This window comes from Colias eurytheme, chromosome 15 (genome assembly GCF_061535395.1).
Source record: "Colias eurytheme isolate Ceu_HAF_F1 chromosome 15, ilColEury1 Martin Lab GWU primary, whole genome shotgun sequence".
Lineage (NCBI taxonomy): Eukaryota > Metazoa > Arthropoda > Insecta > Lepidoptera > Pieridae > Colias > Colias eurytheme.
The window spans coordinates 4,138,088-4,153,382 of NC_142994.1; the positions used below are offsets into that span (position 1 = coordinate 4,138,088).

Consider the following 15,295-nt stretch of genomic DNA (forward strand, 5'->3'; position numbering starts at 1 on the left):
TTCATCATCTTTCGACTATTATATACTCACAAATGATAAGCCTCCGCGATGACCAAAGCCGCGGGATGCAGCGAGGCCGTCAGCGAAGCCCTCGGCTCCCGCAACAACGTCTCGACCTCTTCAATTGGTCGGTTCAACATCACGCTCAACGTTCCCGTGCACGCAGTTAGCGCTTCTTCAAACCCGCATTCCGCTAGGTATGTAACTGCTGTCTGATTGGTTAAACACATTCCAATTATAGATTTTGTATTTATTGGAAAAAAGTGACAAACATACTAACTACAATAATTAATTAATGTATAAACTTAAGCCTATATTAAGCCAGTAAAATACGTAGATGAGGTGCTAACGAAAGATGAAGTTAATTATTAAGTTAATCTTTCGTTAATAGATACTTGATTACTTGAATGTCAATTTTTTCTGTGTGTAAACGAAAGGTGCTTGATTGTGAATTATAGATATTTCTATCTATGTGTAATGTATGTAAGTGTATATTACCCAAAATTTAAAATATCTTCAATAATATCTTCTAAGTAGACAAATGCTTCTTAAACCACGTCGTTGGTGTTCGAACACCTTTTGCGAGCCATCGCCTGGGCACGATACCTCACGGCCAATGCATCGGCTCACTAAAGATGGCCGTACAAGGGGACCACACTCTTGCCAATTATATTTCTAATTATAAATAATACAATAAATATTAATAAAGAGTTATTGGTAACTCGATGTATATGTTTAAACATCTATAGTGAGGCATTATATTGGACAATAATATAAAATGTAGGTATACTCGCCAATACATAACTTCTCACTAAGACGACCAAACATGAAATAAGATGATTTTGGAGTCAAATAAAATACAGCATATATGTGTAATATATATAGATATATAAAAAAATATAATAATACTTATTTATCATTATCATTTAAATACCGTTACTGAAATGACGGCCAATGCTATAGCTCACTCGCGACGGCCAAACAATATCTATAATATATTATACAAAAAAATATTAAATAAATAAATAAAATAATACTATCAAAATAACAATAAAAATATATTCAGTTGAAAGAATTAAAAATATGATACAATTTACAAACAAAATATTATAAACTCTTGAAGTTCTGATGACGTCTATAAAACTAATAACGTATATGAAACTAGACGACTTTGATTCACAATAATTCTTTTATAACAAATAACAAACATACTGAATAAAGAATAAGCGTTAATAAAAACAGACTAGTTTAAAGTGCAGTTTATGATGATCAGGACTCAGGAGTCCAATAAACTGTATGTAGCAGGTATCTTGATCTTCATTGGTGAAACGTTGTTTGTGTCTGCACATCCACTGTGGGACGTTTTACTATACTTTTTTTTATATACAGACGAACGACCCACTGATGATGTCCATACAATCTGTACATCTTCAAACGGAACGTCCAGACATTTCTAATACATTTATTTACTGAATACATAATCATAGTTTCCTAACAAAGTTCGAATATCAATACAGTTTTAATATAATATATAATTATTCCACATAGAGAAAAAACTTTCACTTGAAAATTATTTTTGATTATCTCGAAGAATCGACGAGCGCGTGCGAACATCCCCAATGAGCAATTATATTATAACGTTGCTATGCAAGCGTCAATGTAATATCTCATTAAGGACGGCCGCACGCTGAAACCATCTTCTTCCACGGTAAAATCCGTAAACAACATAAAAGCATTCACGAAATACACAATTTTGATGATTAAATAACAATAATGTATATGTCGCAGGCAAATTGTATGATTTGGCCGTTTACAAACAAATTACGAGCGTTTGTAAACTGTCGAATCATACAATTTGCCTGCGATATATACTTACAACACCTGGAAAAATGGCAATGTAAATCTCTATCTCCCTATTAAAGCATTTGCATCAGATAGATCTCCATAGAGTGAGCAGCCTCGCGTAGCAATTGCTGCGCGAAGAAACTCGTTTAAAAAAGCTTCTTTGCGCAGCACATGCTACGCAAGGATGCGCGAAGAAACTCGGTTCTTTGAGACCCACCTATCAAATAGCAAAAATAAAATAGTTTGGAAAATCCAAAAGTGCACGCCTCATAATTTTTTTTTAATAATTATTTTTGTTTATTTAATAACAATTAAACCACATCGAATCAGACCCTGAAAAATGAAAGGGATCTATTCCTGAGCATACTCAAGCGTAAGAGAAAAAAAAGACTCGATTAGTAAAGTATTTCGGTCGCTATCGTGTTAAAAAGAAAATCCTCCGCACATACAGACACACGGACGTCCAAGACAGAACTTTTTTAAACTGTTTTTTAACTAGTTTAAATAACAAAAATGACATCAAAAATATCATGAATGTTAAAAATAGTGTTTTTTCTTAATATGTGTGTGTATGTATTATCTTACAAGTGCAATGTATGATACATAAAGACATTTTAAGTTTGAAAAATCAGATGTTTTCACGTCAAAAAAACTAATTGATTTCATTGAAAATGAAGTGATCGGGAACATCGTCGTCAGTGCACGAACATCCTGCGTGAGCCATCACCTGGGTACGATACACAACAATCAATGCAACGGCTCACTAACGATGGCCGTACAATACTTCTTAAACTCAGCTTGTAAAGAACGTTAGATTTATAGCCAATATGCATGATACATCCTATACAATAAATATTTAAAAAAAAAAACTTTTGACTTTCAATAAACGAAGAATAAAATATATGAACACATACAATTAATCCGTAGTTTTCTTAATAAAAATTTGATTAATACAATACTATACACAATTATTGGTCTTCGTAGTTCGTGTTCCAATTTATATTCTTGCATGTAGTATCTTCAGCAGCTAGTTGTCGACTCGATGTATGTGTATGGACATCCACCGTGAGCCTTTGAATTATTAATTATTTTTTCCCAATGCAGGGCAGGAATCCAAAGGCTCACTAACGATGGCCATACAATGTGTCTCTTCGATGAATACTTCGATGATACTCTTGAAAAGGTACGTCCTTTAAAATGTACTATAAAATATTAAATCACAATTTACAAAATTGCACGCCTCATAAGCGAAGCGTTGAGGTGGGTACTACTGTCACTTCGCGCAAAACATCTGATTTTTCAAACTTAAAATGTCTTTATGTATTGCTTATTTCATATTACTAACAATCTTTGAAGCAGGTGATCGATAAAACAATATATTTAAAGTGGAATATACACGATTTACTCCAGTAGAGCATTAGTAGAAGATTCCTAACTATGTATCTCGTAGTTTGTGTACGAACATCCTGTGTGAGCCGTCACCTGGGTACGATATAGAACGACCTATGCAACGGCTCACTAGAGATGGCCATACAACCTAACTATAAATTATTATATTTTTAGTTACACATTATTCATTATAGGAGACCATAATCATTAGATGGACTATTATATACTATGTAAACTTAGAAAAAACATAAATAACTATTGAAAAAAAAACAGTTACTGGGATAATGGGAAGATCTCGACGACAATGTACGAACATCCTGTGTGAGCCGCCACCTGGGTACGATATAGAACGACCTGTGCAGCGGCTCACTAGAGATGGCCATACAACCTAACTTTAAATTATTATATTTTTAGTTACACATTATTGCACGCCTCATAAGCGAAGCGTTGAGGTGGGTACTACTGTCACTTCGCGCAAAACATCTGATTTTTCAAACTTAAATTGTCTTTATGTATCATACATTGCACTTGTAAGATAATACATACACACACATATTAAGAAAAAACACTATTTTTAACGTTCATGATATTTTTGATGTCATTTTTGTTATTTAAACTAGTTAAAAAACAGTTTAAAAAAGTTCTGTCTTGGACGTCCGTGTGTCTGTATGTGCGGATCCTTTTTCTTGTTAACACGATAGCGGCCGAAATACTTTACTAATCGAGTCTTTTTTTTTTCTCTTACGCTTGAGTATGCTCAGGAATAGAACCCTTTCATTTTTCAGGGTCTGATTCGATGTGGTTTAATTGTTATTAAATAAACAAAAATAATAATTAATAAATATTTATTAAAAAAAAATTATGAGGCGTGCACTTTTGGATTTTCCAAATTATTTTTATTATATTTTTAGTTACACATTATTTTTATTCATTATACGAGGCCATCATCATTAGATGGACTATTATATACTATGTAAACTTAGAAAAAATATAAATAACTATTGAAAGAAAAAAAAAAACAGTTATTGGGAAAATGGGAAGATCTCGACGACAATGTACGAACATCCTGTGTGAGCCGCCACCTGGGTACGATATAGAACGACCTATGCAACGGCTCACTAGAGATGGCCATACAACCTAACTATAAATTATTATATTTTAGTTACAAATTATTCATTATAGGAGGCTATAATCATTAGATGGACTATTTTAGATTACATTTGCACCTACAAAACATATTATAATTGCATTAAAAATAGGATATACATAAATGTAATTTTCGGAAGACAGAATAATAATATGATTATATTGAAAAAAAAAAGTTTATAGCGATAATATTATAATCTCGACGACAATGTACGAACATCCTGTGTGAGCCGCCACCTGGGTACGATATAGAACGACCTATGCAGCGGCTCACTAGAGATGGCCATACAACGTAAATTAAATTATGTATTATATTTTTGGTTACACATTATCTAGTATAAAAAGTCAAAATAATTATATATATATATATATATATATATATATATATATATATATACAGGGTGTCCCAAAAAGTAGTGATGAACGGAAGTTGGAAGGTAGAGGACCTAGAGGGCTATCCGAATCACCCCCATGTATGTTATGCGATTTTTCGTATTTTCGGAGTTATGACGTTTTTTTCAATTTTTCTGCTATCGCCGAGTACGATGATATTTTCACTCATGGTGACGTGAATTATTGCGCTAGATGTTTGATTTTTTTGTGTGCTAAGCTGAAAGATAGGTCAATTCATTATGGTAACATTTATTATCGTTAGATCTTAGAATGGAATAAAAGAAAGAGTTATATGCCAAGAAAGATAAAATTATCCAGTATGTTCAAAACTTCAAGGGCCCATAAAAAATAAAATCACATAAAAAAAGTTTTCCATTTGGCTTTTAAAAACTTGCTCTATCTATCAGGTAGCTACCCTAAAAATTTAATTTTATTATTCAGAAGGCTTCAATCGAAAAATTTAAATGTAATGTGGTAAGTGCAAAAATTTTATTAACATGATGATCATTAAAACCAATAAATAGATGTTTAATTAACAGAAACTTTTAAAATAACCCCGCTGTTGCTCAGTGCAAGTGCGACATCACCGTAAAAAGTTGTCTTTTAAATGTCTGAATGCCCTTTTATCATTTTTAATGGTTTCTTCTGCTACTATGAATTTCGGGGTTATTTCGTCCAAATTGTGGCAGTCTCTCGTCTATGTAGTATCTCCACGGAAAAAAATTAATAGGGTTAATGTCCGGGGACCGTGGAGGCCAGGCTAAAGGGCAAAGATACCCTGAAAGATGGATTGGTCGTTGCAGCCTGCGCATGCGCCGGTGACGCCTGCCTTAAATCCTGGCCTCCACGGTCCCTCGACCTAAACCCCATTGAATTGTTTCAATGGGGATACTAAAAAGACCTCGGCTACTTGAAAGAATGCCACAATTTGGACGAAATAACCCCGAAATTCATAGTAGCAGAAGAAACCATTAAAAATGATAAAAGGGCATCCAGACCTTTAAAAGACAACTTTTTAAGGTGATGTCGCACTTGTATTGAGCAACAGCGGGGTTATTTTAAAAATTTCTGTTAATTAAACACCTATTTATTGGTTTTAATGATCATCATGTTAATAAAATTTTTGCACTTACCACATTACATTTCAATTTTTCGATTGAAGCCTTCTGAATAATAAAATTAAATTTTTAGGGTAGCTACCTGATAGATAGAGCAAGTTTTTAAAAGCCAAATGGAAAACTTTTTTTATGTGATTTTATTTTTTTATGGGCCCTTGAAGTTTTGAACATACTGGATAATTTTATCTTTCTTGGCATTAAACTCTTTCTTTTATTCCATTCGAAGATCTAACGATAATAAATGTTACCATACTGAATTGACCTATCTTTCAGCTTAGCACACAAAAAAAATCAAGCATCTAGCGCAATAATTCACGTCACCATGAGTGAAAATATCATCGTACTCGGCGATAGCAGAAAAATTGAAAAAAACGTCATAACTCCGAAAATACGAAAAATCGCATAACATACATGGGGGTGATTCGGATAGCCCTCTAGGTCCTCTACCTTCCAACTTCCGTTCATCACTACTTTTTGGGACACCCTGTATATATATATATATATATATATATATATATATATATATATATTTGTACCTACAAGACATATTTTATTAGAATAAGATATAGGATAAATGTACATGTAATTTCCGGAAGTCTTAATACCACGTACACTTAGAGCGAGTATAAAATTAAAGAAAAAAAAACATAAGTTTATTGGGATAATGAGAAGATCTCGACGAAAATGCACGAACATCCTGTGTGAGCCGTCACCTGGGTACGATATAAAACGACCTATGCAACGGCTCACTAGAGATGGCCATACAACCTAACTATAAATTATTATATTTTTAGTTACACATTATTTTTATTCATTATAGGAGGCCATAATCATTAGATGGACTATTATATACCATGTAAACTTAGAAAAAATATAAATAACTATTGAAAGAAAAAAAAACAGTTATTGGGATAATGGGAAGATCTCGACGACAATGTACGAACATCCTGTGTGAGCCGCCACCTGGGTACGATATAGAACGACCTATGCAGCGGCTCACTAGAGATGGCCATACAACCTAACTATAAATTTTTATAGTATAGATTATTCATTCTAAAAGGCCATTACCATTAGATGGACTATTATATATTACATTTGTACCCACAAAATATAATTCCATAAAATACGATGTAATTGTAATTTCTGGAAGATTCAATACGATGTAAACTTACAAAAAATATAAATAACTATTCAAAGAAAGAAACAAAAGTTCATTGGGATAATGTAAAGATCTCGAAGGAAATGTACGAACATCCTCTGTGAGTCGACACCTGGGTACGATATAGAACGACCGATGCAACGGCTCACTAGAGATGGCCATACAACGTAACTCTAAATGTTTATATTTGTGGTTATAAATTATTCATTATAATAGGCCATTAGATTGACTATTATACGTTACATTTGTACCTACAAAACATATAATTTTTCATATTATATAAATAGGATATACATGTAATTTAAGGGATACATTGTATGAAGTAAACTTAGAACAAATATAATGATTCTAACGGAAAAAAGGAAGAAAAGTTATTTGGGATAATGTAAAAATCTCGGTGACAATGTAAGAACATCCTGTGTGAGCCGTCACCTGGGTACGATGCACAACGACCTATGCAACGGCTCACTAGAGATGGCCATACAACCTAACACATTTGGACGAAACAAGACTAAAAACGGTTAATATAAAAGTATCTATATGTATACATTGTATAAGCTTATAAAAGATCATAAAACATTAAAATATACTTAATAAAATTACACGTTTTTTACATAGAAGTACAATCTTTGCTTCACGTATTAATCTGTTCTTATGTTTTTGAAGTTTATGATCTTACCCTCGAATACTTAAAAGTTTAAGACATGCTGTCATCGACATGATGTTTCAGCGACTATACTCTTTTAGTACATGTCTCAAAATTGAGTATTTTTGGGTATTGGAACGTCACACTTAAGTCATAGTTAATACGTGAAGAATAATGTTACTATAATTTTTTTCCTGTGGTAAAAATATGTAACTTGATCCTTGATGAAATGGGAAATATTAGCTTGTAGTTTGTGTACGAACATCCTGTGTGAGCCGTCACCTGGGTACGATACACAACGACCTATGCAACGGCTCACTAGAGATGGCCATACAACGCAATATCTTGAATTTAAGTATAACATTGTTAAAATAAATCTTATATACCCATCTTTAAATAAATTAATATACACGATTCTGATATCTAACCGTGAAAACCGGTTAATAATTATTGAAAGAAAAATTTTCCATTAAATTATGTGTAAGTTACTATTCTTCGTTGATTAAAAATTGTTGTTTATGTACGAACATTCTTTGCGAGCCGACGCCTGGGCACGATACATCACGGCCAATGCTGCGGCTAACTAGTATGGCCGTACGACGTACAAACTTAAAATATCAACATATTGAATAGAATATAAATTGAACATTGAATATATAATGTATAAGTATTATTTGATCGAAAGATGCTTAATCTAAGACATTTGTTTAAAAAACATATGATATAGATTTTAAAATAAAGTGTTAAAAACTTACATATTATATTCAAGTAAATATATATATATTATGAGTCTAATCTTATACCTTGTAGCATTCCTACTATGAACTGAAATATTCTGTGCTGATAATAAAATAACATTCAAGGGCACGTAATAAAATTTTCGGCGTAAACTCAATATGCGTTATTGTTTTGTACGACAGAAAACACCATAGATCTTAAGTCAGTATTTAAAAGTGTAATGAAATGATAAATAATTTTACTTACTATATAATGTCTTAATCATAGAAATCTAAATAACAAGACACATAGAAGTGCTATAATGTCATAATTCATATGAAAACCGCTGTCGCCAAAATCAACACATTTAAACCGATAGCTAAACAGTACACACAAATAAACTATGCCTTTTATTGGACAGCTTGATTTTAGTGAAAACTAACTTAAATATTAAATTAAGCTTTTTAATATGTATCCTAACGCACGAATTTACGGTTTATTTTAGAATAACATCAGTATATGAGACGTTTTGTTTCTTTTTGTTCCAATACGAAAAAATTCGACTTTTCTACAACAGAAGTTGTCAATTTTCAATAGATATAACTTTGAACATAAACTCATAGAAATAAGGTTGAAATTTGTGTTAAACGTGATAATAAGAATGGTAGACTGTGTCATTCATTGTTATTTCGATTACTATGGTGACACTCGTATTACTTGTAAATATTCTATAATTTTAAGGAAAAACGGCATTATTTCTTAAAAAGAAATATTTACCGATGAAATATTATTCCTTTATTAGTATAATTACAACTTGTGGAAGAATTTCCGCAATGGGATATGCTGAAACACACCATGTTTATACACATACGTCTCCAGAGCAACTGAACAGTGACGAACACGCTGGTGTTGTGAAAGTCACCTGAGTGGCGAGAAGGTCACGCACGCTTACGACTTCTAGTGTCTTGTTATTTAGATTTCTATGGTCTTAATATATATAAATAGATAGTTAAAATAATAAACAAACATCCAAATAATCACATTATACGGCAACCTCGTCTAAACGTTTTATACTGGCATAATAAGCAATATATTAAAGTAAAATTAACAATTAACGAGATAATTACTTATATAACACAGTACATGTATACATATAACAACATATAATACGATCCATATAAGAACAGGATCGACTTGGCGCAATTTTGTGACGTCATTGCTGTTGTGTGCAGAGTTAGTAATCCAAGTTAGGCATTTGTATTTAATTTTGAAATTTTAAAGTCCGACATAATAAAATAAACGAATATTGATCTCGATTGATCCTTGATCTTGATTGATCCAAGCAAGTTATAGTTATCAAATGACATCTAACATGATTTTTTGATTGCATGCCTATTCTCATTCGCATCGCTATACATGTACTGTCTTATACGTCAAGTAAGTAAAATATGGACACACCCCGGACACTCCATACAAAATTATCGTTTTGACAGTCACACTGTAGAGACTGCAAATGTGTGTGTATATATATATATATAATGCGCTTTATGGTTGGCACATTTGTGACTAGCGTAAAAAAAGAATTCGCGTTTTTCTGATGAAATACATCCGTAAACAGCACAATATCTAACCATTTTCTACGAAAAACGATAATCACAAATCCAAAATATTAACGGGAACGTCGGCTGTCGATACCTCGGCCGGTATCATAAGAGGAAGGCCTCACGGTGGAGTGGGGTTATTGTGGCGTAAAAGTGCGTTTAAGGCAGTGTCTGTTATTCAGTGCAATAGTGTGCGGCTAGCCGCAATAAGTGTTCAGGTGTATGACAGGTCTTTTCTAGTGTTTTCAGTGTATATGCCCGTTGATAACAGTGAAAACTTACCTGACTTTACAGAGTGCTTAAGTGAAATAAGTGCTATTATTGACAGTACAAATATCGCCTCTGTTTTTATTTTGGGAGACTTTAATGCACACCCACACACACTGTTTGGTAGGGAATTATTGAAATTTTGTCAAGATCAAAAATGGCTGTGCGCTGATATTTTAAAATTAGGTATTATGTCTGACACGTTCACATTAAGTTAGTGACGCACATGGAACTACACGTTGGCTCGATCATTGCGTTGTGACCGAGGCCGCTTGGCGTTCTGTTTCTGATGTTAATGTTCATTACAATTCCACATGGTCTGATCATCTACCTCTTGAGATTAATTGTAACATTAATGTACTGCAACCTGTATCTAGTGTTAATTTATCCAGCCTAAGCAAGGTGTTGTGGGGTGATCGTAATTGTAGCCAAATAAATCATTACCACAGCCTATGTCAATCGCACTTTAAGAATGTTAATTTGCCAATTGAATTGAGTGACTGTTATGATAAAATGTGTAAAGATATACAACACACGATAATTATAGATAAAATGTATTCTAATATTATAAGTATTATGTCAGAAGCCGCGGTGGCCAGTCATATCTGTACGTCTGGTCATCGTCATCATAGGAAGCGAGTGGTTGGCTGGAACAAACATGTGCATCCTCTGCATCGAAAAGCCCGTTCTTTCTTTAAGGAATGGTTGATCTGTAGCCGGCCTAATACCGGGCCTATCTACAATAACATGGTTGAATCACGTAAAGAGTTTAAGAAAAAACTAAAATGGTGCCAAAATAACGAGCAAATGATGAAAATGGATGTTCTGGCCTCGCTACACGCTAAAAGGGATTTCAAAAATTTCTGGAAACAAACTAACAAGTTGAACCATAGAGCAGGAATTCCTCTCAGTGTCGGTGACGCTACTGACGCCATGAGCATAGCTAACTTGTTTAGGGATCATTTTAGAGTTGAACCGTTAAGCCAGCGGCGGCAGGTGTCCAGCACTGAGAACCATCCGTCTGTTTGTAATCCGGTCCAAATCACGGCGATAGAAGTGGCGTCGGTAATTAAAAACATGGTAAGAGGTAAATCCCCTGGATATGACGGACTCAGTGTTGAGCATCTGGTCAATGCTGGCTCTCATTTGCCGAGAATTTTAGCTATGTTTTTCACACTATGCATTAGACACTCATATTTGCCGAAAGATTGTATTAGAACTGTGGTCGTGCCAATACTTAAAAATAAAACAGGCGACTCTTCGGATAAGTCGAACTATAGACCCATCTCGTTGGCCACGATAGTGGCGAAAGTGTTGGACGGTTTGCTGGACAGATATTTATGCAAGCACCTAAAGTTGGACGAGGCACAGTTTGGCTTTAGAGCCGGTTCGTCTACCGAAACTGCTGTTTTTTGTCTAAAGCAAACGGTCCAATACTACACAAAGAGGAAAACCCCCGTATATGCCTGTTTTCTGGACCTATCAAAGGCCTTCGAGATGGTGTCGTATGATCTCCTTTGGCAGAAGTTAAGGAATAAAACGGAGCTTCCAGATGAGTTAATTGGTCTTTTTGAGTATTGGTATGGCCACCAGATTAATGCGGTGAGGTGGAATAACGTGTTCTCTGAACCGTACGGGTTGGAGTGCGGAGTGAGACAGGGGGGGTTGACGTCTCCTCGGCTCTTTAACCTTTATGTGGATGAGCTGATTGGGGGGCTCAATAGAACTGGTGTCGGCTGCTCGATTGACGGTAAATTTGTCAACAATTTAAGTTACGCGGACGACATGGTTTTGTTGGCTCCCTCAATCAGTGCGTTACGGAAACTTTTAGAAAAGTGTGAAGAGTTTGCCGTGGCCCACGGGCTCAGATATAATGTTAAGAAGAGTAACCTTTTAGTGTTTCAATCTCGTGGTTTTAGAGTTGACACAGTACCGCCGGTGTTTCTCGACCATACACCATTACAGAGGGTCTCTCAATACAAGTATCTGGGCCACTGGGTCACGGATGGACTCGTGGATGACGCCGACATTGAGAGGGAGAGGAGGGCGCTGGCCGTCAGGGGTAACATGCTGGCCCGTAGGTTTGCACGCTGCTCTCGCGATGTAAAGGTGAGTCTATTTAAAGCATTTTGCCAATCCTTTTACACGTGCAGCCTATGGGTTAGTTACACCCAGAGGGCGATCAATACCCTCCGGGTTCAGTATAATAATATGTTTAGGATGTTGCTGGGGTTGCCGAGATACTGCAGTGCGTCAGGAATGTTTGCGGAGGCGCGCACTGACGGATTCCACGCAATCATGCGAAAAAGAGCGGCATCCATGATGCGCCGTGTCCGGCAATCGTCCAGCAGCATCCTAGCTGTCTTCGTGGACAGATGGGACAGCAATGTCTTGAGACATTGGGTCAAAATCCATGTCTCAAGCAGGTTGTAAATGAAAATAAGATTGTTTTTAATATTAAATAGAATTATAATACTAACATAGTTTTTAAGGCCATTTTACTAACAAATATATGGATTTAAATTAATCTGAAACAAATGAAATAAATAAATAAATAAATAAATAAAAAAATAAAATTACTTAAGTCAATTTGATTAATGTTGTCAATCTTCGTTGCGTATCGTCCCTGTAGAAAAATGCGGACCATTTTTAGACTGATCGTGCGGGGTGAGGTAAGTGTTTAATTTTGGCGGGAGGCGGAGAGTGTCCGTTCTGTAGCGTTTAGCTACATAATTTTATTATTGAAGTGAAACTTCTTTATCGGGGTTGGACAAAAATTTAGTGTAACATTTTTGCGTTACGCCGTACGCGTGACATTTTTGCGTTACGCCGTACGCGTGACATTTTTGCGTTACGCCATACTCGTGACATTTTTAAGGTCAAAAAGAAGTTTCACTTCTTACGTGTGTACACTAGTACACGCACACTTTTTTTTAATATGTATACAAAATTATCTACATAATGTATTCTGTGATATGGAGTAAATAAACATATACTTACAGCAGATAGACCAGGTTTGCCAACACTGGCCGCTTTCTTGGCAACCTCTACCAGCACCTCAGGTTTGTCCGGCACTCCTGTTGCCTGTTCCTCCCTCAGTCGTTTCAACCCCTCACCGACCACCTCCCAACTTTGATCCTCTTTATCTTTGACATCCGAACATAATTCTATTATATTCGTCAAAGACGACGCTGACAACCTGATAGATTGTAAACAAAATGGAAGAAAATAAAAAACACGGAAGAAAAAAAAAATTCGCAGTATGGGATGCTCATATATACATAATACATATATTGTATAAAAAAAAGACGGGTTGCACTCCGGGAGTGCCGGCAGAAGTGAAAACTTGATTATTAACGTTGAGCAGTTTTGATATTTTGGAATGGTATCCGTCTTACGCTTTTTCGATTAGGTCACGTGTCCCGACGCGAGTTTAAGATTTTATATCCATTACAGAAAAATTGCTCAACGCCGTTAAAGAAGTTTTCACTTCAAAAATGTTGATACATTAAGTACAATGTCCATGCATGAATGGGGTTTCACAAAAGCATAACAAGCGACAGATATCACATTGACAAAGAGGATGTAAGATTAAGATAGTTTGAGCCCTTGTGTGAATCTGTAAAATGTTATTAGAGAAAAAAAAATTAATTAATCAAATACTTTTGTTGCATTGGTGTTCGTCGATCTTCATTTTCGCCTTGCTCCTCCATCATTTGACCAAACTTGAGCATGTCGGCTGCTGCGGCACGAATTTTTCCTTTCACTTCTTCATCTGAAAATAAGAAACATATTCCTTATCTTAATCTTAATATATATAAATCAATAATATATATAAATATCGTGTCACAATGTTTGTCCTCAATGGACTCCTAAACCACTTAACCGATTATAATAAAATTCGCACACCATGTGCAGTTCGATCCAACTTGAGAGATAGGATAGTTTAAACATGTAGGTACCACGGGTGAAGCCGGGGCGGACCGCTAGTATATTATATTATGTATAGATTATTCAAAACAAAATCAATGAAAAGGATTTTTTATTATAGCGAGTTGAGCGTGTTTAATTTTATAAGTCCTCTAGGCGTGTTGAGAGTAAAATTTCAAGGTCTCGCCATGGCAATACCGTCACGTCAGGGAGTAAAGCGACGATTTTGGTATCTTGAAATCTTGCCAAAGACGTGTTTTAATTTTGTAAATTGTGCAGGCAATTTTTTTGCGAAGTCCAACACTAAATAAATAATTAATATTCTTTAAGGGCCGATTTTTCAATGCTTGGTTAAAACTTATTCGTCGAATAATGTATAAAACTACCATTTTAAAAACGTATTCTAATTGCCCGTATTTGACAGTTTACGTGACATTTTAATATTATCGTGTAATACTTTATTATACGGATAAGTTTTATCCAAGCATTGAAAAATCGGCCCTTAATAATTTAACATAATATATGGACATCTCAAGTAAAACCCCAATTACCTTGATACGAGTAACAATTGCAGAAAGCTTCTAGAAGCCTCTCGACCAGTTTGATCCGCTTGGCGTGTCCGAACACGACGAGCTGCGACCACGCTTCCGCTAACCGGTCACCGGCACCGCTCACTTCTAGCGTCCTTATTATCTACGGTATAAGGTGTAATTTTGAATGAACTAAAATATTTATTGTATTGTTCAATTTTGAATGATCAGAAGTATGTCTTGTAAATTCTTGTTCTTATTGAAGTGAAAACTTCATAAGCGGCGTTGAGCACTTTTTCTGTAATGGGTATAAAATCTTAAACTCGCGTCAGGTCACGTGACCTGATCGAAAAAGCGTAAGACGGATACCATTCCAAAATATCAAACATGCTCAACGTTTGCGATTGTTAAATCACGTTTTCACTTCTGCCGGCACTCCCGGAGTGCAACCCGTCTTTTTTTTCTATGGGATAAGGGTCAATTTTAAATGAAAATATGTATTATAAAGAGCGGCTGTGTCCTTATTTTCTATGGTATAAGGAACAATTTTGAAT

General features: G+C 35.0%; 1 protein-coding gene across 1 annotated transcript in view; it reads right to left on the minus strand.

Annotated features, from left to right (window-relative positions):
- The window catches only part of LOC149902214 (small ribosomal subunit protein mS39), a 30,560-nt gene that overhangs the window by 471 nt on the left and 14,794 nt on the right, over positions 1-15,295 (minus strand). Inside the window, exons 11-14 of the mRNA XM_090110345.1 lie at positions 14,763-14,904; positions 13,945-14,056; positions 13,282-13,480; positions 31-212 (exon numbers count right to left, since the gene is read on the minus strand). Of these exons, the coding sequence (XP_089966471.1) occupies positions 31-212; positions 13,282-13,480; positions 13,945-14,056; positions 14,763-14,904 (635 nt within the window). The remainder of the gene's footprint in view (positions 1-30; positions 213-13,281; positions 13,481-13,944; positions 14,057-14,762; positions 14,905-15,295) is intronic.